The sequence below is a fragment of the Pelmatolapia mariae genome, linkage group LG10_11 (genome assembly GCF_036321145.2).
Source record: "Pelmatolapia mariae isolate MD_Pm_ZW linkage group LG10_11, Pm_UMD_F_2, whole genome shotgun sequence".
In the NCBI taxonomy this organism is placed as follows: domain Eukaryota; kingdom Metazoa; phylum Chordata; class Actinopteri; order Cichliformes; family Cichlidae; genus Pelmatolapia; species Pelmatolapia mariae.
Window position 1 is genome coordinate 44,909,635 of NC_086236.1, and position 26,472 is coordinate 44,936,106.

General features: G+C 38.8%; 1 protein-coding gene across 1 annotated transcript in view; it reads right to left on the reverse strand.

The window, feature by feature from the left end:
* Positions 1 to 43: 43 nt before the first annotated feature.
* The window catches only part of LOC134637915 (F-actin-uncapping protein LRRC16A-like), a 72,006-nt gene continuing 45,577 nt past the window's right edge, over positions 44 to 26,472 (reverse strand). Inside the window, exons 14-38 of the mRNA XM_063488477.1 lie at positions 25,689 to 25,766; positions 25,144 to 25,220; positions 23,344 to 23,448; positions 22,975 to 23,044; positions 21,547 to 21,628; positions 21,354 to 21,453; positions 20,950 to 21,004; positions 18,915 to 19,087; positions 17,850 to 17,918; positions 15,980 to 16,073; positions 15,706 to 15,804; positions 15,350 to 15,478; positions 13,548 to 13,679; positions 13,229 to 13,404; positions 13,060 to 13,147; positions 12,689 to 12,829; positions 11,031 to 11,097; positions 10,222 to 10,448; positions 9,955 to 10,064; positions 9,564 to 9,812; positions 9,257 to 9,467; positions 7,272 to 7,308; positions 6,880 to 7,143; positions 6,592 to 6,720; positions 44 to 3,275 (exon numbers count right to left, since the gene is read on the reverse strand). Of these exons, the coding sequence (XP_063344547.1) occupies positions 3,103 to 3,275; positions 6,592 to 6,720; positions 6,880 to 7,143; positions 7,272 to 7,308; positions 9,257 to 9,467; positions 9,564 to 9,812; positions 9,955 to 10,064; positions 10,222 to 10,448; positions 11,031 to 11,097; positions 12,689 to 12,829; positions 13,060 to 13,147; positions 13,229 to 13,404; positions 13,548 to 13,679; positions 15,350 to 15,478; positions 15,706 to 15,804; positions 15,980 to 16,073; positions 17,850 to 17,918; positions 18,915 to 19,087; positions 20,950 to 21,004; positions 21,354 to 21,453; positions 21,547 to 21,628; positions 22,975 to 23,044; positions 23,344 to 23,448; positions 25,144 to 25,220; positions 25,689 to 25,766 (3,135 nt within the window). The 3' untranslated portion in view covers positions 44 to 3,102. The remainder of the gene's footprint in view (positions 3,276 to 6,591; positions 6,721 to 6,879; positions 7,144 to 7,271; positions 7,309 to 9,256; positions 9,468 to 9,563; positions 9,813 to 9,954; positions 10,065 to 10,221; positions 10,449 to 11,030; positions 11,098 to 12,688; positions 12,830 to 13,059; positions 13,148 to 13,228; positions 13,405 to 13,547; positions 13,680 to 15,349; positions 15,479 to 15,705; positions 15,805 to 15,979; positions 16,074 to 17,849; positions 17,919 to 18,914; positions 19,088 to 20,949; positions 21,005 to 21,353; positions 21,454 to 21,546; positions 21,629 to 22,974; positions 23,045 to 23,343; positions 23,449 to 25,143; positions 25,221 to 25,688; positions 25,767 to 26,472) is intronic.

Here is a 26,472-nt window from a genome sequence, read left to right on the forward strand (position 1 = left end):
CATCTGGTGGTTGTTTAGCTACACTGCAAAGCAGATCTTCAACTGGAACAGCAGATAAACACAACATGACAAATGTTATAGCCTGTAAAATTATTTTAATCAGTATTAATTGCATGAAGAAATGCCCATCATCAGACTTAGTGGAACATATTTAACCATGTCCAAACAGAACAAGAGATGTATTAATGACAGAAGGAAAGAACCAAACAACAAAAACACATTGCAGTGCATTAACAATCAAAGTAAACCTAAAGTGATTACGTTTAATAAATAATTACGTACAAAGAAATCATTTCTACATTTATAAACAAGTGAGAGGAAAACCAACAAATGATCAAGACATCACCGGCCACTGTTTGCCTTTTAATTTTTTTTTATTATTCCAAATAACTTACAAACAAATCCCTAGTATAGAAGTGTACTTAGTACCAAAACAATATAGGATTCGCTGTGGTCACATAGGTGTGTGGCTATATCATATGTAAGTATATTACACGTGCATATGTTACACATACATATATACACACACCTACATGTATGAAAGCACATATATACATACAGTACAACTCACAGTCACATCATGCAGTCACACACGTAGACACCGAGGTCTAAACTTAAATGCTACGAGTTATTTTCATGTTTCTCCCACCAACAGAAACGATGTGGACACTCAAGTTTGGAAGGAAACTGGAAACTATCTTTCACGCGATACCACAGATGTCCGGATCCTTTCCTTGCAGCATATTGCAAAGTAGTGCTTTTTTTGTTTTTGTTTGTTTTAGATAGGCGTGAACACCTTTGAGACAAAAAGTGAAGTTTGAGTGTTGAAAATCAAAGCAGCTCTTAGGGACAAGACTATATACAGCAGAGACGTTGTTATTTCAAGTCCATGATTAGTGACAAATAAGCAAAACCTAACCCTAGAAAAAAGACATCAGAAGACACCATAATATATGGAAAAGGTGAACCAGTAAGACCTTTGGCCCTGACTTGAATTAGGCTCTTGCACAGTAACATAAATACAAGCCATGGCCCTTTCACACTGTTCATGAAGACCCAATCTTGAGCGCACATTTTGAAATGACAATAGAGCACAGCTCGACCTGCAGAATAAGTAGTTAATGCGATATAAAAGGTTGGATTTTACATACCGGTGTTTATAGAGTGTGATGCTGACATTGTGTCAGACCGAGTGACTGCAGAGCTCGAAATAAAAACAGAGGCATCTGTTTAAGACTGAAATGGCAACACACCCAGGAAGAGTGGGTTGACTGAAGCATATCGGCCACTAAAAACCGACGTGGCATGAGTGGGATATCAAACCATTTATCCAATGTCTGTGAAATTGCACGGTCCAGTATCACAAAAACCAGCATCACATGCAGATGGAGAGATGAGCTGCCCACAAATCCTTTGCCCCGTTCACTGTTTTCTTTACTTTTTTTCCAATTCTGAAGATTATTGAGTCCAAAAGCACCATATATTTGAGAAAGTTTGCAAACTGTATCAGTGTGAAAAGGTCACTGCTTGTTCTTAGAAGAGAGAAATCAGAAGAATTTGGCCTGAGACCCGAGTTAATGTGACTCAGTCAGATCCTGAAAATTGTATGTACAAAATAGCCCGAAGGTCCACGTGGTCAAAATACTGCTACCTTCAGTTCACTTTCACTTTAGCCACTGCTTGCTTTTTCAATTTAAGCATTATGATCGCCACCTAATGGCTTGAGTTTTTTTTCCCGTCCTGTGTGGAAAGTAAAAGTGAACTAAATTTGGAAGATGATGAGGAAGAAGAGTGTCTGAAGGCCGGATTTCCTTCCTGTATCCTGCTTTTACACAAAGGACAAACTGATGAGGTTATTTTCAAAGCCTGGGCTTTTCTTTTGGAGGAATGTCAATATTACTCAATGAATAAAATTAATCTGTTTTTGGAAGGAAGGAGCCCTCTTTATCTTTAAGAGCAATACAGAGTCTCAACATTTCGACTAAAGGCTGCAATTTGTTTTCAGGAAAACTAAGAATTTAATTTTGTTATAAACACAGAAATTTGGCCAAAATGTATACAATCAAACTCTGTATTGCACTTTAGTGGTATCCTCCCCTAAAAACAGCAAATAAGATATTTTTCCACAGTGTTTACGTACAGAGAACAGTATTATTTAACAGTGCTGAAGCCATACTGATTATCAATAAAGTTAAAGTTAAACACATCACACTGTCACTCCAGCTCTTGCAGTGAGTATAACTTGAGTCCAGGTGGTGTGTTTGCTTTACACTGATTTACAGCTATCCCTCAGTCCTGCAGTGTGGTCTGGCTAGTCCCCTCTGAGTAAGTCAAAGTACATCAAATATATCTGAGTTCTGTCTTTGCTTAGAGTCTCAGCTGAAACCTGTATTTTCCTGTAAAAAAACACGAATTGCATAATGGATTCAGGCACCTTTGAAGTCCCCAAAAAGTCCTTTGCACATGCTGAAGATTAGTATATACCAAAATCTGTAAAAATATATTGAAAAAAACAAACGCCATTGATTCCTGGTCTGGTTGTATGGGTAAAGTACAGTAATCGTGACGTAAGTGGTATTGTGTGTTTGGTCCTTCGGAGACGAGCTATGGCAACAGACAGTAGAAAGACTCAAGTTAAAGATTTTACACGTACACACACTTTCACAGTCTCTCTGCTTTTTTGTATAAATGTCATGCATCATTTTTAGTGGTTTGAAAACTTAAGATTTCTATTTAGGTTCCAGACATGAGATTTTTACCTGAAAGCAGGGATCAATAGTGTGATCTAGAGAGGAGAGAGAAGGCTGTCTGTGAGAAGGAAGCTCTTTTGCGACATAGTAAAGTATTTGGGTTAGGTTAGATAACCAAGGAGTTAAAACCCATCACTAAACATAATTAAATTAAGAGGTTTTCTTTTTATAAACTACTGCAGGTTTTCCTACAAACCAAATATGATTGTTGTACTGTGCAGTCAGACAGGACCTACAGGTACAAGCTCTAACACAAAAGAAACAACAGTTAGGTTTGCTGCCCTGTGGGGCTTCCTTCGTTAAATGTAAATTTGAAGCTTGTCAACAGGCGTTTTATCTCAATTTGTTTTACTTATATCAAAATAAAGTCTTTGTCTGCCTCCTCCCCAGAGTCTGAGGACTTCTTGCCTGCTGCTTTGTCCTTGTCTGAGTTTGTACTTTGGTCCTTGGTCTTGGAGGAGCCGTGATGTTCAGAGTTGGTGCTGAGAGGGCTGGATCGCTGAACAGAGTCCAACATAGATCTCACTGGTGGAGATAAAAGGAGAAGAAATAATGAAGCAAGAAAGAGAAGAACACTTAAAACAATAATAAGAATAACAATTTTAGCTGTTTATTGTTTAGTGACTAACCCACAAGGACTGATGGCTGCTTATTTTCACCTTGGTTCAGTTCAGTTCATTTTTATTTCAAACATGTGCATTCACAATCATTACAAAATATCATTCCATTCTTTTGTTTGAAAAGGAGTAGGCAGAAGTATACACTTATTAGTCCCTACCCCCTCAAATTTTACCTCTCATTGATTTAATTTTCTTTTAGCCTTAAATTAAAAAAACAACATATAAAGTAACAGTAAAGCAAAGACTAAACAAACAAACAAACAAATAAACAAAACAAATAAACAAGCCCCACCACAATATAGCTACTTTCATTTAAATAAGGACTGAGTGGGAATGTTTGCAGATTCACAAATTATAAGATAAACAAACGAAAACACTATTACGAACAACATTACCACCCTGGGTTAACCCTGTTTTCTTCATTCTTATATTTGTTAAAAATGTGTTTTTTATATTTCATTTTAAACTGGTTTATGTTGTTACTTTCTTTCATTTCTTCTGTTAGACTGTTCCATAATTTAACTCCTGCTATAGAGATAGACATACTTTTTAAAGTTGTTCTAACACTTTGTATTTTTAAATTCCATTTCCCTCTTAAGTTATACCCACCTTCTCTTTCTATGAACAATTTGCAGATTTCTTTTGGAAGCATTTTATTTCTTGCTTTATATATTATTTCCCCTGTTTTAAACTCCACCAAGTCTTGGAATTTAATAGCTTGCATTTTGAAAAACAGTCCATTTGTATGATCCCTGTACCCTGCATTATTTATTAATCTGATGGCCCTTTTCTGTATTATAGTTATTGTTTGTGTATTACTTACTCTAATATCTATTTACTTGAAAACTGTCAGGCATCCGAGTTGGTTGTGCAACTTAGACAAGTACCATCATATTTAGCACTACTTTGCATTCTGATTTATCAGTTATATTTTTCTAGTTCCGTCATGTCTCTTATGACTAGAACTTTTGCCTGTTCTGGTGTTCCATTTAACTTAATGAATATTTTACAATCTGATGTCCAAGTTGACTGTATTTTCTTCTGTTTTCTTAGTATTCTTGCAATGTCTGCATTTTTCTTGATTAGATGTTCGTTTAAATAAACATTTGTTCCTTTCAGCTTTCTTCCTTGCTTGAGCAGTTCTTTTTTCTGTTTTCTATTAACAAAACGTATGATAACGGCAGGTATTTGATTTTTGTTCTTCCTTGGAAGAGGATGGAATCCCTCAATATCTTTACTGTCCATTTCCATATCCTTGCTTTTGAAAAAGGCCATTACCTGCTCTTCCAAGGAGCGTAGCTCTTGCTCGGGTGGCTCCCCTCTCTCTGATGCTGCTACCCGTGCATATGTCTGATGCTTAATTTCCAGTCCAGTTCCCTTTCTATGTTATTATTATTTTTGAACAGTTGGATAATGGAAAAAATAACCATGTTTGCTGCTGTAATAATGATATTATTAAGTTATAAGACTATGAAAGGAAAGCAAAAATAAAATTAAATCAATAGAACTTGTAACATTTTAGCTATTTATGTTTGGACCTTTTAGCCCAGAGGCTCAAGCAGAAGCATAGTTAGCTTCTTTAACCATATTTCTAAACTGGCAACAGACCATTGTGACTGCATTTTGAATAGTAAGATTCGGTACTATGGCATATGATTGGATGAGAGGTCATATGACTGTTGTCAACTTCTTTCAGTTATTTTATAGAAAAAAAAACCCAAAATAAAACATAAATGAGGGCACAAGCAATGAATTTTTTCAGTTTTTGTTTTTTGTTGTTTTTTTTAGCTCTGTGGTCCCACGGGAATGAAAGAAGTGGCGTTCCATATGTTCCATAAAAAAGGAGAGAAAATTGCAATATTTTAAATATTCTCAACGGCAGCCCTACACTCAGTTAATAATACATAAACTCACTTTAGGGATTAAGATTAATGCTTTCCACAGTTTGAATATTGGCTTTGATCCCGTCTTTGTAGTTTCAGCATATTTCAGGAGCTGTACTTTTTATCTACTTTCAAAAAGAATCTCACTCCAAACTCACACCACTTTTTCTGAGTGGCAGCCTGCATGAAGTTAATTTTTCTTGCTTATTGTGATCATTATGTTGAGTCAAAAGGGCAACTTTCAACTTTTGAAATCTTGCAAAATCACATTTTTTTTAAAGTTTACTAGTGGTTTTACTTTGCACTACATTCACCAGCGGATCACGCTGACAACTGTAGTGCCTGGAGCGAGGCCTGGGATCCCAGATGAGATCCGGAGGAAAGTGCAGAGTTTCAGAGGCGGAGCTGTTGAGTGTTGAGTGGAACGTGAGGTGTTTGGACAGTAATATGGGCAAGCTCAGTGAGATGACTGAGACCAGGGGGAAGACGGTTTGTAGTCTGATGTGGTGACATGAGATGCTGCCCCACTCACGCTTACTGGACCACAGTGGCTTCAGGCTTCTGGTGAACTGGGACTTTAATCTGAGCAGAAGTTAACATTGCTTTTTAAATGTAGTTTGAATTAACACACTGTGTGGATTCCTCCACCAGGAACAGATAACAACCAAATAACAACAGGGACTACATTTCAGCTCCTTCTTGTATCATATTTAAATTCAAATTAATGACTTTTTTATGTGACTATTTAACTGAGCTCCTCCTTTAGGTAACTCTGGAACCTTTCTGAGTTATTTCGTTCTGTGATATTGCATTTCATTTACTTTTTTCATATAAAGTTGAATTTACAATCATCATAAGGAATATAAAGGCAGTGCTTTAAGTTTTAAATGTTGGGATCTAACCAATATTCATGTTTGAAACGAAAACATTTGTCAAAGGTCACTTGAAGATTGGCCACTGGACCAGGGTTTCAAATACAAACTCTCAAATTAATAATTATGTATAAGTGTTACATAATAGATAGTAGATCAAAGGCAGTGAGAGCCTTGTGAGAGCTGTGACCTGAATCTGTCAGTGTCAAATCTGTCATTTCGTAGAAAATACAGCAGCGGCCTCCACGGCACGATAACAAATACGAGACCGCAGGGGACGCAAACACTGTGTCAGATCCTGACAGCGAGATCAAACATCCACCAGTCTGTCGAACTTCACGAGGAGACAAAAAAGTAACAGCTGATGTATTTATAAGGGGATGACTGACAGTTCACTGCATTTTCAGTGAGGCTCAAAATCTATTTTCTTTAATGTGTTAACATTAACAAAATAGGAGAAACGTACCTTCCTGAGTGGTTTTGTTGGTGGAGACTCCGTCCTTGCCTTTTTCCGATAGCACCCTCTTCAGTGTTGGAGGAAGAACTGTGGCTTTATGAGACACACTGCCACTGCTGGTGGAATCTGAGCTCTCATCTATGTGAAGAAAAAACAAAACAAGAGAAAACAATCTTTAAGCATTAAGTATGGATACATACCTAACAAAATAAAACATGCATCGCACATTTTGTTCGGAAAGAAAAAAAAAATCACTGTAACAGAAATCACCTACTCAAACCCAGAGTTTGACAGTACCTATGCTCCTGCTGCTATTCGTGGTCCTCGGCTTCTGCGGGATTGTAGGTCGAGCAGCCAGAGCAGGCTTTGCTCCCTGTGGCACTGGTGGTTTGGGACTTACTGGTCCCCCTGGGGAACTCGAGGAAGACGTAGCTCTGAGGCGAGGAACTGGCTCGGGCTTAGTCTCACCGCGTGGTGAGGTCTTCTCTGGAGAAGCAGGGTCGGGCTTGTTAACGGAACCACCGGGAGACCTGCTTTCTGGAGTGGTGGGTTGAGGCTTGGCTGTTTTGCACGTGTAACAATGAAAAAGAAAAATCTGATTTTATTGTTTTATTGTACTGGAAACATCAAAGAGATTCTTAAATTTTCTCCTCTAAAATTTCAGGTATATCAAGAAGAAAAAAGCTCACCTGTTGTATTGCTGTCAGGTCTGTCAGGGCTGGAAGACTAGAGCAGACGAAAAAAACAAATAAACACTGGATCACTAAACAAAACAGCTGAATCGTTTCAGATCATGCTCAAGTGCACAGATGCAATTGTAGTTTTTCAGTTTCAACCATACACACACCAGGAAGCCAACCAGAAGCGGTGTACAGCAGGAGAAGCTTTAGTGCTACTGATACAAGGTACAAGACCCAGAAACCTCCGAATGCTGCAAATACCACAAACTTTTAGTTTAATCCCTGGTGTTGCCACACTAATTCTTCCCCCTTTGAATCAAAATACTTTTTTTTTCCATTTTCTCTTTTTTCCTTTTCTATTTTTAATACACACCAGGGGAAATAAATATGTCAGAGTGGAGAAAGCAGACGGACGTGCGGGAAATGAGAGCACTTGTATGGCTGGGAAATCTATGTAGGTAGAATATTCACAGCACTTATGTCATGCTGTGAGTCATGACAGAAAAAAATAAAATCAGCCTTCTTTTTTGTCTTCATTTTGTCATTTTGCTTGATTTTATGCTTCCATCACTTCAAATTTGCACTTGTTTCCATTTCTGCTACTCTCACCTTGCCCTCTAGCAGTGAGAGGCTTGTTTGTGATTTTATGTCAACATGTTGTCAGGTGCTGTGAGCAGCCTGAGGTCATCGGGGTCCTTGCATGCCTGTGATTTTCGATGCTTCTTATTTTACACATCCTCCCAGCGGGGAAGTCACACTCAGTGACTGTGGAATAAAGGAGCTTTGACAAGTGGAAGCTCATACCCTAGAGTGCTTTGACTCCAAATATGCTCTTTTTAAAAAAGCACCACCAGCAAGGGTGTACTGGGATATCGTTGATTGACTGATCAGGAACCCCTGAACTTATTAAAACTACAGTTTATGGGTATCTTATTTTTCCATTTATCTGCTAAATAAGACTTGTTTTAAATAAACTTAAATAACACAATATTAGAACAAATAAACTGCTGTATTATTTTCACAAGCTAAGAACAACCCACTTGCATCTAATACCAAAACTGATGCCATGTAAGGGCCCCACCCAACTACAGAGCAATAATTAGCCACAAGGACGAATTGCTTTACATTCAAAAACAAAAACAAGTAAAAAAAATTCTCACTGCTCGAATATGAAAGAAGAAAAAAAAGTAGGCTGTGCTTTGACAAGAAATGAGGGTATACCAAGAGGAAGGAGAAAAAATAAAGCTGTGAAAACGGCCCAGGCGAGACAAATAGAAAATCCACTAAATGAAGTGTGACAGGGCAGGAAAGTCCCATTTTAAAAAAAAAAATCATCTTCTTTTATTGCGTCGCTTATTAAGGCAGTATCTTTAGCTCAACTTCAGAGACTGGGCTTGAACCCAGGGTGGAGTGAATGGAGGCGAGTGTCAGGGGTGAGGGTGAGAAGGAGGTGAAGGGGGAAGAGGAGGAGGAGGAAGGGCATCTGAATCGAAGGCCTTTCTAATCCAAATACAGAAAAAATAAAATAAAACGTGTGTGCATGTGTGTATACATTTATAGACAAACAATTAGCATAGACAGTGACTTTAATTCCTGGAATGTGTAAATATATTTTAATGCATTTTGATCCCTGTGTGCTTTCTACCCATTTAAAAGCCCAAACATATGAATCAACTTTAAACCTCTTCATTATATCACCAATCAAAGAAATAAGCAGACCAGTAGCTATTTGGTTCCACTGGCAGGATGTTTGCAGGATTAGTTCGGCATGTTTATGTGTGTGACTGCTCTATAATACATTCTTAACTCAAAGACTTTTTACTACTAAATTAACTTGTTTATGTGCGACAGAACTGCAGAGTTTAAGTCTTTTTGGATTTGTCTCAAGTCTTTGTCTTCATCTTTGAAATAGACCCATCATACATATTGCTGTGCCCCATTTTCATTTACTTTGTGTGGTTTCTTTGTTTTTGGTTTAAACGGCATCACTTTACCTTGTATGCTCTCCTTTCATGCTTGGCTTTCATCTCTGCTAGGAGGCCGCTGCCCATCATCTGCACGCCAGGATACCGCTTGCCTCCCTGAGGACTCCCCCTGCCATCTGAACCCTCCCAGGGTTCGTCCATGGAGTCTGGGGTCCTCAGCTCCTCTGAGCGGTCTGAGCTGCTGCTGTAGTCTGTGGGCTGTGAGCGACTGGAGGCGTCTCTGTGGTGTAGACGGAAATATTGTCAAAAAAAGCTGGAAGTGGTTACAGAGGAATATATAAAAAAAATATAATTCTGCTTTAGTCTTCATCTTCACCTCGACTTCGGCTCAGGTGCCAGGCTCTTAACTGCAACCTTCGGTGAGGAAGGCTCCTCTGGGATGACGGATGCCTGTGCAGAGGGTGATGGACCTGAGGATGTTAAAGTGGCCTGGATTTTCTCAGACTTATCCAGTTTGTCTGATTTATCCGATTTATCCGATTTAGAGGATCGTTTGATGAGATTTAGAAATCCTCCTTTCTTTTTCTTCTCGCCATCTTGAGATTCTGAACTCTTCAGGGAACGCCTGAGAAAAGACGCGACGGACAAAGGGACACATGAGAGAAAGACTTAATAAGAGAGGAGTATTAGAAATGACAAGATGAAGCCCATTTCAATTTATGTACTCAGTGGATAAAAAAATAAAGAGACAAGAGTACAGTCCTTACTTGGAATCCATCTTGGTGACTTTTTTAGAGAAGAACTCATCTACACCCTCATCCACCCTTCCCATGAGGCCGTTCTGTTCCCCATCTTGAGATGGAGTGCTGCTGATTTGCTGAAAGAAAAAAGATTTTCTGGACCATCTGACAAAAAGCAGATCAACTGCGCTGGACTATATCTAAAGAGGTCTTATATGTTTATTTTATTTTGACACAAATGTAAGCTCACTAATGCCTTGAAGTAAACTTGAGAAACCCATCTTGATCACTCACTGGTACTTTGCTGGAATGTGTCTTTTTGTTCCTCCGAGGTCGGAGTTTGGTGAAGTGCTGAAGCTTTTTTTCCTCCTCAGATGGAAGCTCCACCATCACACCTGTGGGACATGGCTCCAGTTTGGGCAGCACCACAGATGGAGTGGATGGAGTGTGAGATGAAGTTGAAGTGTCCTCCACATGGATCGGGACATCTTCTAGGGCTTTGTCCAGGTCAAACTCCATCTCTGTAGATTTGTAATTTTAAAGGAACAAATACAGAGAAATAAAAAATAAAATCCCATCAAGTCAACTTCTTATCAAAGTTATTACAGTTAATTAAAACTACAAACTGAAAAACTCAAACTAGATATGAAAAAAGATTTAAACTATAATAAAAAAATAAAAACTAGACTTTTATGAAACGTTAACAACATGAAATGATTTTGGGAACTTGGAAAATTGTCTTTAAAAAAAAGGAAGAAACAAAGAAACTTAACATGACTTAGCTGATGAAGGTTTATTGGACATATTTGAAACTTTGCGTCTATTTTTCTAAATATTTTCCTTAATTTTGCCTCTGGCATGTGTCCTCTATAACTAAACACTAAAACTAACACAAATTTAACTAAAACTAAAGATTTTCAACCAATAAAAACTAAACAAGCTCTGGAAATAAAAATCACAAAAGGTCAACAAAAAAATTAATCCAACTACAAAACTAGAATTATTCTGCCTTGTATAGCCTAAAGCAGCAAGACGGCATGATAATTTCATTTTAAGAGAACGTGGTGTTATAACATGTAAACTCAGAAATATGAAGTACTAACCAAAGGCACGAGACACTGGTCGCAGCATCCTGCTGTGGATGCTCTTCCTTTTGGATTTCGGAGTCATCTGCAGGAGGAAAAGTTACACTTGTAGCAACTGTGAACTAAAATGAAAACTTTATTTTCTATAAGTGACGAGTGGATGAGTGCTGAAGATTTTAAAACCACGTAAGCAACAACTGTGTGCAAGTACAAAAAGAGTGAACAAAAGAACAAACAGCATATCTGTCATAACGCGACACAACTGAGCCGTTAACATAATGTTTTCCACATCTTATATTTCTAATTCCTTAACGTTGAAACTCAATAACAGATATTATAGCTTCCTGTATTTAACCGTCAAGCTTATGAAGAGATAAAAATTAATATTGGGCAGAACTGAGTTCAGCTTATTGCTGCAGCCCTCCACAACAATCCCAGAGTCTTATGTGGCCCTTTAATAAATTTGTTGTCCACCCCTTCTCCGAAGTCTTGACTGCTGCTTTTATTTACTCGTATCTCAGTGCCACAAGATGATATCAGACCTCCAATAACTAAATGTATATTTAATTTAGAACATATTTTAAAGAAAATAACAATAATGTAGCTCAGTTTTCTTCACACTTGGAGCTCATACTCTTAGTTAACAAACCAAAGTATCAACTGGTTAATCTGCCAAATCTCTAGAATTTTAAAGGGGTTTGAAACGTTATCTTTATTATTTATCCTTAAACACAGTGGCAGGATGAGGGAAGCTCTACTGCTTCTTTTTAAGGAAACACTCTTCATACACCAAATTGTAAAAGAACCCAGTGAGGACTGTATAGCAGGCATGCACAGGGGAGAGTGAGGGACAAGGAAAAGAACAGTGAGAGCAAAGAAAAGTGGACAGAAACGAGAATCGAGCGAGGTAGTCCACTATTACTTACACTGGTGCAGCACAGAATCTCCATGGAGCAAAGGAGGAAAAGAGAAGAAGGAAAAGAGGAAAAGATTGAAGAGAAAGGGAGACAAAACAGAGTAAGGCCTAACGAAGAACAACCGAGGAAAATGAAAGAAAGCAGAGGAGGAAGGAGAGGGAGGCAGGGGAAAGATTTCAGAAGAAGAAGAAGAAGAAGAAGAAGAAGAAAAAAACGTGGAGATAACTATGGAACCAGAGGAAGACACAGAGGACAGGAGAACTTGCTGCTTTTTCCCCACAGCAGACTGCACCAACACTTTTCTGCCAGATGATTACAGTTATCATCTTTGTTTTGCCAAAGGAAAAAACGGCCACTGCTAAATATTTCACCTCTTAACTCGAGGCCTATAAAAGACTGTTTTCACTTGCTTCTGTTCCAGTTTGACTGGGAGAAACAATATATATTGCACTGCTGGTAGTAAGCTCCAGCCTAGTTTTGTAGCCACTATTTACTCACCTGCATTAAAAATAAGCCAATAACAGCCGAGAGTGCTGTTAGCATTTTGGCAAAAGTTTTTCAGTCTGTGCTAGAATTAATGACGGTCAATGTAAAGATGACGAGAACTAATTTTTTAGGTAGAGGTTAAATTTAAGGCAGGTGTATTTGTGAGCTACAGCTAACTGTAAGCAAGAACCACTGCCTCCCATTGCTTAGGTAGGTCAGCTGTTAATTCTAATTAAATACACACACCCTCACCTGCTGCCCACCATAACCTACCATACATGTTTCCAAATCCTCAAGCCTCTCAGCCTCCAGTATCTCGGCCGATGCCCTTTTTGGAATCTTTTCCTCCGGCACATCCAGGTCCACCGACTCCTGCTGCACCAAGGGGCGACCTCGACGTACCAGATGATCCGCCTGAGACGACCGGTGACAAGAAAAACAATGAGATAGCGTGCAAGAGAGACAAAAGATGTAAAGAGAAGAAGGAAAGTTGTTGAAAGGCAAGCAAACAGAAGGGGTGAAGAGTCAGGATGAGACAAGATCAATAGGGGAGAAAATACTAAATAATTTTAAATCAACATTTACTTTTCCCCCTCTAAGCCATTGTTAATTAATGAATACAAAACAGTCGATTCTAATCTTACCAGCACGTGCTGTGACGTGGAAAGAGCCTCCAAAATCTCATCGACGATGCGATCGGACAGAAAGGACGCTAGACTCAGCTTCACCTCACTGCCATAGAGAGAGAAGGTGAGGGGAGCTGTAAGGTCACAACAGACCTAAATGCTTAAACTATGAAGCCTCCAAACACACCTGATCTTGTTGATGATATCTACCCCAGACTGCTCCAGGAGGGTTTTGCTAACGAAGCTTTTAGGTACAACCATCCTAGCTGAGCTGGCCTTCATCAACTCTACTCGAAGATTACTCTTCTTCATCACATGAGGACACAGAGACTCTGCTGCATCCATCATGGTCTCCAATAGCATCTAAAGAGACAGCAGGGAGGAAAAGGATGTAATGATGGATCTGATTAAATCCCTGGATGACAGGCTGTCATACTGATCTCATGATCCTGGATTTAAAATGCAATTTCACAGACTTTACTAATCTATGAACGTTAAGGCCCAACCTGCAGCTGTTGGTCCATGACAGCAGTCACCTCCCCGGCCATAGACTCCAGTTTCTCCTGAATTGGACCTACTGAAGTACTGTTCACCTCCTCTCTGGAAGCTGATCCGAGGTGGTAGAGGTTGGGAAGCAGCTAAAAACATGACAAGAAGGCACACAAGGAGAGGATAAACATGGGCATTTCAATATGGCTGATTCAATTTTTGCACTAAATTTTTAAAAAGAAACATCTCTATATCACTGGAACAATATAAACTATCCACACTGTATTACTAAATTCATTATAGAAGTCTAAATTCAAATGGAACATATAGAACACAATAAAACACTGACAGTAAGATAGAGTTTGCGTATGTGCATCAATATATTAGTACAGGACAGCCATGTTTCCTAATGCATGTGCACCGATCGGGCATAACCGCTGATGACGTGAAGTGGATAACACTCATTATCACTTCGTCATGGCACCTGTTGGTGGGTGGGCTATATTAGTGTGAAGGTGGACATTTTGTCCCTTTAAAGTTCATGTATTAGGAACAGAAAAAAATGGGCAAGCTTAAAGATTTGAGCAAGTTGGATGAGGGCCAAACTGTGATGGCTAGACGACTGCGTCAGAGCTCCTGTGGGCTATTCTCAGGCTGCAGTGGTCACTTATTATCAAAAGTGGTCCAAGGAGGGAACAGCAGTGGGCATCCAAGGCTCACTCATGCACAAAAGTGCTCTTCACAGAAAAGGACGGATCGCGTGGTTTAAACCAACAGACGAGCTACTGTAGCTCAGATTGGGGACACGTTGAATGCAAAAGGGGGACCAGCACAATACTTAGCAGGTGGTCATAATGTTATGCCTGGTATGTTTCTATAGCTGACAAATACACCTTAAAATCTTTTATGATGCAGGATACTTGGTGAATTTGAAAATGTGGGTTTGTGTTGAATACTTCTTTTGTACATTATTTAAGACAAACACACCCTACATAATTTTTTGTTTTCCAGTAAGAAAAAAACAAACAAAAAAAGTAGAATTAATACAATGATTTAGAACAAATGTAGGAAGAAAATGTAAATCTATTGCATAAAAGAATATATATGATTCTGACAGGCTTCACTGTGGTCTGGACTTCTGCACACTGAAAGTAAGCATCGCAGATTTACTGGTACAAACCATGACTCGTATATCCATCGACAATCCAGTGTTTACAGTACAAATAATGCTTCTCCTCTTGATGCTTTTGTGCTTTTTGAAACAGTAACACTTTTGGCAGCATCTTTGGCAGCCCACTTTTTGTCCCACTTTTCATTTTTTTAACTGAATGGTCACAGCATGTAAAGATTAACTGAATGTTTTATTAATATTTTGTCTCAAGCTTTGTGGTTTTAATGTCGAAAGCACTTTTATTAGAATATCTGATTCCAGTTTTTATCAAATCTGTTCTTAGAGACTTCAGTGTACAGTTACAGAATGCAGCAAAAGTGCAGGTGTGACTACGCACAAGTTTAGGATATTGAAGAAGGCCCAGTTTATCTTGGCTGATCTTAGCCTTCTCTTATCAAAGGACATCCAGTTGCTTCCGTCTGGTTTCAGAAACTGTATGTGAAGGACAAATAGACTCAAGAACTCCTTTGTCCCAGCTGCCGTTGATCTTTTGAATATCTTTCTAATTGTAATTTTACATAATGTAGCGATTTTGTATATCTACTGACTATTTACTGCTTGATGTTTGTGTGTTTTCTGCTGACTGTACAACAAATTGTCCCTTTGGTGATAATAAAGAATCCTTGACCCCTTCAGCTGTCTCCTCACCGTTTTTGAATTCCTGGCATCTTTGATGAGGCTCTCCGCTGACCTGACATCCTCCAAGATGGCGTCCATCTCCGAGTTCCTCAGAGAGTTCAGGTGGTCCTGGACTTTAACACAAATCCTGTCAATCATCTGGAAAACAAAAACAAGAAACGATGACTGTTTTTGTGTGTCATACAACATGTAAAATGCTCAGCAGAGGAGCTTCCAGACTCAATTTAGTATAACTTGGGGCAAAGACACTCAGTGTTATATCACTGCACCAACATACTTAATATTAAATAGTAACTCGAGTTCAGAGTGGAAGAGTTTAAGTTTCTTGGGGTCGCAATAATCGCCGTCTCCATTCACTCACTTACCTGCTGTGTGGTTGTGGTTACGATGCCCTGCTGAAGCCGATAAGCCTGTTCCTGAAGATATTTTCTTGTTTCGTGGTTCCTGTACAAATACGTTTCAATCTATGGAGCGAAAACAAAGCTGATGTCATGACAGTAAACTTAAAATAAAAGATTAAAATTCAAATCAGTTTGAGTTTATTCATTATGTTTTTCTTCACTGATGCCATTGCATTCTGCATGTTTTAAAGACTAAAAGTCTCTAAATGACAGGAACCAGAGGGAGTTCTTCATGTACCTTTAGTAAGGCATCCTCAGTTTTCTCAGGGCTCGCCTTTAGAGCCTGGGAGGCATCAATGATGGGGAGGGGCATGAAACGAATGGTGAAGTTCCTAATGGATATTAAAAAAACAAACAAACGAAAAACAAAATGAAGAAGAAGCAAAGTGATGCATTTAGAGACACATTGTGCATTGCAGCAGTGAAACATTATTGGATTAAAACTGGTACTCCTGGGTAGGTCACTGATCTCTAAGTGAGAATCACACACATTATTTACATTCACAATAAGATTGGAGAGATGAAGGGATAGACAGGTAAGGCAGAAAAACAAAGACAAAAAAGCACATATTAGAGTACTACAATTCTACATTGTAGATACAAACTGAAGACAAGAAATATATAAAGCAAGATATATGGAATTATGTAGCAAAGAAAAAATGAATAAATAACTCTAAATATGTCTTATATTTTAGATTCCTCAAAGTAGCCACCCTTTGCTTTGTTGACAGTGCTGCAAACCCTTGGCCTTCTCTAAGTGGTGTCAGGGTTCATGGCCTGGCCTCCACAGTCACCTGACTTAAACCCAATCGAGATGGCTTGGGGTGAGAAGGACTGCAGTAAAGGCAAAAGGGCAAACAAGTGCTCAGCATCTCTGGGAACTGCTTCAGGACCATTTCAGGTGACGACCTCATGAAGCTCATCGAGAAAATGCCAAGAGTGTACCAAGCAGTAAACAAAGCAAAGGGTGGATATTTTGAAGAATCTAAAATATAACACGTTTTGAGTTATTTCTCAGTTTTTTGTTTACTACATAATTCTATATGTGTTAATTCATTGTTTTCATGCCTTCAATGAGAATCTACAATGTAAATAGTCATGAAAATAAAGGAAAACCATTAAATGAGAAGGTGTGGCCAAACTTTTGACTGGTAGTGTATAAACCTGTTGCGATGTGAAGGTAAAGCAAAGGGATTAGAATACTTTTTAACCTCAAAGGCTGAATGAATGATTGTTATTCATTCAGATTGTTATGTGTGCTCTCCTTCCTCACGTCTTGACCAGAAAGATCTACTCTGAACAATTTCTATAAATCACTGAGACCCGTGGATAGCTTTTATATGCTGGGGATTGTGGGAGACTTTGAATACTCCAACTGTCTGTTATATTGCAGTATTGAATATCTGGAGAAAAAAAACTTTAAAGAATGCATGGTACACAGGAGGAAAATGGGGAAATTGAGCAAAGGAAACAAAGACACGCGATGCTGCACTGCTGAACCGAAGGGAGATCAGAAACAAGAAATTGTTTTTTCAATAATACAACACAGAGACTCGGAGGGGAAATGAAGATATGTGCTGCTGGGAGAATATGACAAAGAGAGAGGAGATGAAAAAGAGGAAAGAGGTGGATGAACCTACACATCCTGGAAGCAAATTTATTCACATGCACAAACATCCAGATCCACAATCGGAAGGTACGGTAAACAAAATCTGATTTGTCTAGCTTTGACTTCTACTTTTTTGTGTCTTAATGTATCATGCTTTCTTTCCCTCAGCACACTTTCATGTCATTGTGTCTCTGTAGTATTCCCTGCGTGTGTCACTCTCTCCTCTCTGCGCCTTCCTTCCTCTTATCGTCCTTCCTGTCTAAACAAACCTCAGACTTTCCTTCTGCTCTGCACAAAAAAAAAAACCCATCTGGGCTGCAAAAGCTAACTACACATCCGTTCCTTCAGCAATTTTAATGATATACACAAAGGCATGCACGGTGTAAAAAAAGAAAGAAAAAAGGGCATTATATAAACACTATACATTTAAAGATTTCATTTTGAATAGACAACGCTAAACCACGCACTCACATATACAAGCATGGACAGCATTACTTACTTTTCCAGAGCGGCTGCTACATCCTGCAGACCCTGAGGGCTGGTGTTGTTCTTATCCCAGATCACAGTCCTGCTCAAAACAAGCACACAGTATGACGCGAACAGAGGAAGCCATTAATTCTCAAAGATGATTTACAAGATTTTACTTGCTATCTTCTGAGTACCCATAGGCATTAAAGAACATTTGTGGGTATTTTATAAAGAAAAAAGGGGGGGGAAAAGGAAAAGGGCTATAAAATAAATATGCAGTGTAAGTTCAAACAATAGTGGTTTGAGTATTTAACCGCACAGTGGCAAAATCTGTGTCAAAACAATACACAGTAGTATAAGATATAGACTGTTGAATACAAATAACTGTACAATAATTCATATATAGTACATTGTAAATATTGTGGCCTTTTTTAGTTATTGCATTATCAATACAGCAGTAATTACACAGGTTTATTAACCCTAGAACACCAACGTCAGGTGATTTTCACCCATGCGATGAATAAATACCACTTTGTGGTTATTTCCAGGGGAATTCATGTAGTCAAAAAATAAATAAATAATAAATTATAGTCATTTGGTCATTTTTCCCCCATCACAAAATGTCATTGATGCAGGGAGATCGTGCCTCCAAGTTTTACATGTGCCAGGAATGGGTGGCCCTAGAAGTGAGGACATTCCCAATTCCATTGTCCTTTTCAGTTTTTTAAGGAATTTTATTGTTAACAATTCCCTAATTTTACACTAAATTTAGAGCCTTTTTATAGGGTACCCCCATGATACCTTTATTTATTTTATGAGATGCTGAATAAGGAGAAATAAGAGAAAAGTACATATGTTTCATCGGGTATATCATGTTACTGATGGTGTTACAAAACTGCACATTAGTTTTCTAGGGTTAATGTGGATCTATGTCCAGCTCCATATCTTTATTATTAGATGCTACTAGACAGGTTTTGCATAAATCACAGTTTGTTTGCTTTTATACTGGAACTCTTAGAAGCCCCTCAGCTGTATGAAACAAGCAGTTTTAAAAAGTTACAACCATGTGACGCAGCTTTGACCCATGCACAGCTACCTGAGTTTGGAGTTGATCTGTAACGCCTTAGCCAGCATTTTGGCCCCCATGTCACCCATTGCATTCCCACTGATGTCAAGCCTTGTGAGCGTGGAGTTGCTGCCCAAAGCATTGAGAACGATGGTGAGATCACTCTTGAGCCTGGAGTCTGCTAGAGACAGAGAGGTGAGGGGCTGGGAAGGGCAAGATTTAACAGGGACAAAAGGTGTGTGTGGGGACAAGAGAGGGTAAAGGTGATTAGAGTGGGTACATATTATGAATGTAAAGGGAGAAATGCATTCAAAATTACTAATACAGGACAGTAAACATGTCAACATGTGTGGCCCTCAAGTAGTATTTGATATATTTTGGCACTGCTGGAAAGCATTCAAAAGGAGCTCCTTTGATTTTGGCGATTTCGACCTGTTTTCCAGTTAAAGCATTCCAGAGCTTAGTCACGGTTACAATAAATAATTCGCATCCCTTTATTACAGTTAAATTAATAATGTTTCCATCGGCCCACCCTATGACCTTTGCCACAAAGAAAATGTGATAATGAAGCTGGACATGATAGGAACTTTACAAAACTCTCATTTTTTTTTATAAACAAGAAAAACTAAATAAAAAAAAAAACAAAATAGATTTGAATACTGCAAACTTCATTTAATCCCTACAGTTTCAGCTTATCTTAAGTTTCAAAATAGTAAATGTAGAGCGCATATCCTGTAAAAATAGTAACTAAGAAGTGTACTGGATACCCTTTCTTTGAATTCAATTTTATTGAGTTTATAAATAAATATCCAGCTGTAGTCACGTCAAGGTCCTGTACGCATGCTCATTCCACGAGCTGCAACACAAATACAAGAGACCTATTGTTGGATGAGAAGGGTTTCATTATTTCTTTTAATAACTGATCTTGGCAATGAAATTAACATGTCTCATGGTTTCCTGTGTTTGGAACGAGCTCTAAATATAGAGAGCTTTAAACAGAGCAAACTAACAGTTAATGCGCTCACAAAGCGGCACAGCTAAAGCTGTTTGTTCTGACATGAAGGATTTCCTTTTAATGAAACTCAGAAGGCATATTCATGGGATAAATTTAGAGATAATGACTATAAATTGCAGTGTGCGTGGTGATGACCGTGTGAAAGGCCAATGTCAACATGGTTATTCAAGCAGAGGATTACTTGATTAGAGCTTCTCTGGGGAAGCACAGAGAATTAATTACAGCCTTCATGCGCTCGTGTTTCACTAAAAACATTTAATAAAAACAAAAAATATAAATAGAGAAGTTTATACTGGAATAGCCACGGAAGAAAATTCTTGCTTAACTTCTGTAAATACGAAACAAGATTGAAATCTCTGCGTTTCCGCAAATAAAAACTGGCTTAAACATGTTCTCTGCTCACAAAAGAAAGCAGGGCACAATTAAGATGCAAGTACACCAATAAGTGCAGGCAAAGGGAAGTATATAATGATAGTATCAGTATGCTGTGCTTACAAAAGTAATTACTAGTGGCATCCCTTTCTACGCTTGAAAAAACAAAAAGGGAAAAAAGACTGGGAGATTGAAGAAGAGATGCAAATAGTGGCTTCATAGCAATAGTTCATCAATAAATTGGTGAACTATGTTGATTAAAACAATAGAGATTTCCCCAATTTTGTACCCATAATGCCAAGTTAAGCTAGGCAGTTGTTGGATATTTACCATATAAATTCTTTTAATGACATATTTATACTAGGCTTGCATAACCAGTTGAAAATCTGCAGTGTGCAATAACAAGGGTTAGTACTGTGATGACAAAATGCAACAGAGACTCTGAAATTCTGAGAAATTTAAGACCAACTTGCATAATTTCCATGCTGAACTGTGTCTTGATTGATCAGTGTAGCAAAACTATCAACATAACCCTCCACTGGTGAGGCCAGTGGTCAGCTGGAGCGCAGCTGGTGGAGATTCAGTGACTTGGCTTCCTTTCTGTGATATCTGTATTTAAGATGTTCTCTGTTGTCACATGGTTGCTGACCACACAGAGAGAAAAATGGAAAAACTCACCGACTCCTCCTCCTGAATCAGGTGAACCAAGCTGTCCAACACTGGAGCGAGATTTCTAAATAGAAGGAAGAAAACGTATACAAACAAAAAATTATTTAAAATGATTTTTTTCATGCTAGTGACATTGTGTCAAACCTTTTACATATCTGGTTGTTCACCTTCACAGAATACTAATAAGTAGTAGACAAACAGTCGCTAAGAGGAAAAGCCAGACTTCAATGATTTGTACTGGAGCTTTTAAACTCAATGCTTGCCTAATTTCTTGATTGCTTGTAATGTTTTATTCCCAGAATCAAGTCAGGATATAGAGCAAAATTCAATCCCGGCCTTCCCTTTAACTTCAGCGCAAGCTCCAAGTTGTGCACAACAGCTCAACACCATCTCCTCCTTTGTTGCATCCTTACTTGGATTTGATGTTGTTGAAGTTCTTGCCCAGAGAGAGGTGTCTGATAGACCGGTTCTTGGCCAACCAAACAAGCAGAGTGGACAACTCTGAGTCTAATCCTGAAAATAAAAGGTATATGTTGTACTGTAATACACCTCTGCTTTGAGATTAGTAAATATAGATTACAATAAGCATGATCACCAGCATCTCACCGTTGTCAGAGATATCCAGGCTGGAGATGTTTGGGATCTCAGCAATACAACCTTCAAGGATCTGAGATCCTCCAGACCGCAGCTGAAAGCACAGGAAAACAAACTGTGGTAATATGTTCATTTTACTGCCAAGCATCTGCTGAAATTAGAAATTTCACAAACAAATCCTGCACTGTGACTGGAAAATATGAACACAAAAGGTCACAGTACTTCCACAAAGGATTGAATGCTTCATAAAAAATTCAACTATATATTCAAGTACACAATAAAAATGTAACCTTCTGTGCACCTCCTAAAATTTCCTTTATTACAAAATGCAAAACATCTGCATAGGATTATTTCAAGTAACACACATCCAATTTACTATGACTTAATGATAAAATTGCACATTCTTTAAAATAGCTGCACAGATCTCTCAGAGCAACTGTAGCTTTTAATTAATGCAAAAATGTTGAGGGGAAAAAAGCTCCACTAAGCATAAGATCAGCAGGAGAAAAAAAAGCAAAACGTGCACATAAAAAAAGGAAGAATGACGTGTTAATTATTAAGAGGGAGCACATTAGTACTTACACAATGGCCAAGCTTACAGAAGCATTAGAGGGAGAGAACAGCATGTCAAAAGCAAGCCAGCAATTACCAACAACAAAACACACAGATGCTTAATGAGCATTCTTCTGGCCACACACTCACTTATCAAAGACACGCATTTGCACATGCAACACACTCAGCGGGGAGTCCTTATTTTGCATGCTGCGATCGCACTCAGACAACAGATTCTGTCCGCCCCCACCACACGGTTCATTAAGGCATCGAAAAGGGATGCTTACGTCATTTCCCCCCAAAAAAGCTTTGGTTTGGGAAGGTTTCTGTGGGGATCTGGATTCGGATTTTCTCGGTAATTTGTTATGAGTTATCTTTAGCGATCAGGATAAATCTGCAGAGAGCTGTCTTTTCTCTTTTTTGAGCAGGGGAAGGTGAAGGCTGATGTGTGTGTTTGAGAGTTAAGGCAGAACAACTACAGCTGGAAACTGACCCCACATCCCAAATCCCCAACTCAAACTTCACCCTTCCCACTCACTGTTCCTCTCTCCGCCTTTTATCCCTCCCTGTTGTCCGCCAAGTATTCCATTATGCAGCCTCTTTGCAGCATCACTGGCCTGTCAAATGGTTTTTGAGTGGATCCTAAAAAGCCGATTGCATTGGACGAGTATCATCTTATTGCGCGTTTTTTAGTAGTATTAAAAAAAGCACTCTTAAACGTTAGCTTGCAAGCACACTTACAGAAACAAAACTACAGCTAAATATGGCTCGTCTCATTGGTTAGTAAATAAATGGTTATTTAAATAATAAATATATTATTTTTGCAAATGTGCCATGAAAGTTCCCAGTTCCATACTTGCCCTGCACACACTGCACTCTCTGTCTTACCTCACAGCAGCTGAGGTCTAGAGAGACATCCTTCACACTTGGGTTACTGGCCAGACCAAGTAGGAGCGCTCTACAGTAATGACATTATTTCCAGTTAAAAATACATATTTAATATTCAAAACATGAAAAATGAGATAATTTTAAAAGTAAGGAGAAAGTAAGACCAGAAGGCCTTCATTCAAATTCTATATTTTTTATATATAACTTATGTAATACTACTTTCAGTGAAAACAATAAACTCAGAGTTAGCCATTGTAGGCTGACGACACAAGCGGCATTTAAATGGTGGTATCTATGCTTCGAAATGGGCACTGAGAATTTGGAAGGAGGCCCTCAGACACATTAAAAGTGAATGAATCGCCGTCTCACTTCACAGCCTCTGGTGGCAGCTTGGTTCCTGACACGTTGATGGAGGTGAGAGATGCAGCACTACTGAAGAAATGCTTGAAGGACGGGGGCACGTCTTTGCCTTTCCTACAGAAACAAAAAGAGAATAAGAATGAAATAATGACACTACATAGAGTCAACATCGGATAGAATTTCACTAAGTTTACACGCTTGTTTCCTCGCTTTTTTGTGGTACCATCAAAAGGATCAGTAATGCAGAAGACATTCATGACAACATTAAGATTTTACTACTCTAAAATCTCATGACCCACTTTATCTGCTGTTTCAGATAAGGAGTTGAAGTTCTACCAATCAAGCAGCACAGATGGGTCCCACATATACTGTAACTCTTAGTTGGAAGTGCTTAGTTGCTCAGCTCTTCCTTACACTTCACTAGCCTCCATCTTCTTCCACATACTATAGTCAGGTCCTCTTTTCTCTTACCTTACTCTGCTTACCCAATCCTCACTCCCCTCCACCCTCCACCTCTTCTTTTGATAAAGTCCTCAACTCCTCTGAGACACACTGGGAAAAAAGCTCCACCCCTCACCCATCTGCCAGTCACAAAATCTCAACAATCAGGTGCAAATTCACAGAATTTGAACTCACATAGATGTGATTACACTTGACTACCAGCAGGTGTCACACATCAACATACAGACCCTTATAAATAAAAGACTGATTCAGCCAGTATGTCTATACATAAAGACAGAAAGGAGAATCAAACATTAGCCTCAGTGGGTGCTGTATTAACAGCAATGAGAGACTCTTCTAGGTCAAAGCCCATCTTCCACTATCACATCAAGGAAGACAAAAATTGCTATCCTCCTGTATATTTTCTATCCAAGCAAGTTAATCATGATTACCTCATTGTTATTTCACAAAAAGATGCAGCTGTTAAAAAACTACACACATGCCACCAGTTTCAACTGGAACAAAACATAATTTAGTCCATCCATCCACTGCATATCCATGCACAGACAGTCATAGGGGGGTTTATATTGAATAAGAAGCAGTCCCAGGGCTAACAAACACTGACAGCAGGAAGAGGCAGAAACGTGGATCCAGAGGAAGAACAACAACTCCACACAGAAGCAGCTACATCCAACCAGAAGGCTTCTTGTATGAGGAAACAGAGCTAACCATGACACACAAACTTAACCCCAAAATCAATACAATCAATAATATTGATTGTTAGTAATAACAAAACAACAAAAAAAAACAACTGAGTGTTATCCTCAGCCTCCTGGTAGTTGCACCAATTTCATCAATCTCAAAACCCTAGGTTACCTCCTTCTTGAGTTATCACATTCACAAGCTCTTCAGAGGAAACTTGACCTGAACTTTTCCAAGAGTTTTAATAGATGCACCTCTAAGTTATGAATTTCAAAATCCTACGTTGCCTTGTTCTCGAGTTCTTGCATTCACAAACTTGGCTGTCCATGTTGTCTGCCCACAGGGTTACAGCAATGTCCCATCAGCCTTTTACGGGTTAGGGATAACAATGGTGCTGATGCTCTAAAGCTGTGATTAAAAACCATCATTAAAAATGAAACTAAAGAATATTGAAGTTTTGGTCTATTGGGCATTTGTTTATACACCTTCAGTTGTAGCATGTGCAGTACTTTCGTAAAATTATGCACATCATCAGGTTTAATTGTTATGTTGTACAGCACTTTGGTCAACGCCCTGTTGTTATTAAATGTGCTTTATAAATGAATAAATGAAATGGAATGAGGTCTGAGTTAGTAAAACCCAGATTTGTATTTTTTTTATTTTTACCTGTGAGGGAAGACGCTCTTTGACACGTTGAGAACGGAGAGGTGTTCAACTGAGCCCCGCAGCAGTGCTGAGCAAACCTGGAACACACATAATAAAAAGATCAATCAGTTGCAATAGTTTTCATTGCAGCTTCCAACTCTGTTTTTGAGATGCATGAATGATTTATTGGTACACGAGAGAGAAAAAAATATGACTTGCAAGAGAATCAATAATTTCTTTGGATGACAGCTGGCTACACCTCAAACTAATCAATAAACTTTGTTTGGCTCTTAGACCCACATCAATACTTCACATACAGTTTTACACCACTTTACATATACTCAACAGCAACACAGATTGAGTGGGTTACACTGCCTGAAACACAGACATTAATAGCAAGTATTTCACTCTAATTAAACGTTGCTCGTTTGCAGAAAGTAACTCTGCAAGTTTGTGTGGTCTGTTTACCAAAAATGCGAATCACTACGATATGATAATGAAGCAGACATCTCTTTAACCATTTATCTATTTAGCTCCTTTGTCCAGTTTCATTTTGACTCACTCACCTGGTCCAATAAGCAATCAGTGTTGGAGAGGTCAAGGGTTGCCAGGCTGTTTGGCTGGCCGAGGAAGTGGTAGAAGTGCTAAAAAATAAAGCATAAGAACAACCTAGTGTGGGAACAGAGTGTCACCGTATTTATGTGTCTGCTGGTGGATGCAGAGCATTCATAAATCTGATTTCAACCCATTTTTGTTGGATTTGAAGGAATGTGGCAGAGTTTCACTTGTCCTCTCAATCACTAAGTGATGAGCCGCAGTGCACTGCAGCCAACAGGGTGGGATGGAAAATTCGCATCACTGGCCCGCTCTACTTGCTTTAGTGCCAGGTTTTCCAGATGCCAAAAGTTCTGCTCTATGGCTCGTTTGAGAATCTGGATCTCGCTCTATCCAATTTTCAGGCTAAGCATCAATCCCACTTCTGACCCTAATATTGCAAACCCATGTGGAAGAAAGAGTTGTGAGACAGAAAACTCATTTTCTATTTGCAATGCCTTTGCTCTGTACACCGCCCGACCCCAGCTTTAGCACTGACACCCACGAGCACACAGGAACATTGACCAGAGGCAATAACTGTAACAACACTGCAACTTAACACATTAACACTGACATGAACAGTCCAGGAATTGTGAATTTTATTAGCACCAGATATTTAATCACTGATTTTTAAGCTACGTTTGTAATCAAATCCAAGCAAGAATGCAAGAAATACCAAACTATTCCTTTCTCATCTGTCAGTGCTGCAACACATTTAAATAATGCGTATGTGCATGTCTTTACTTTTTACTAAGA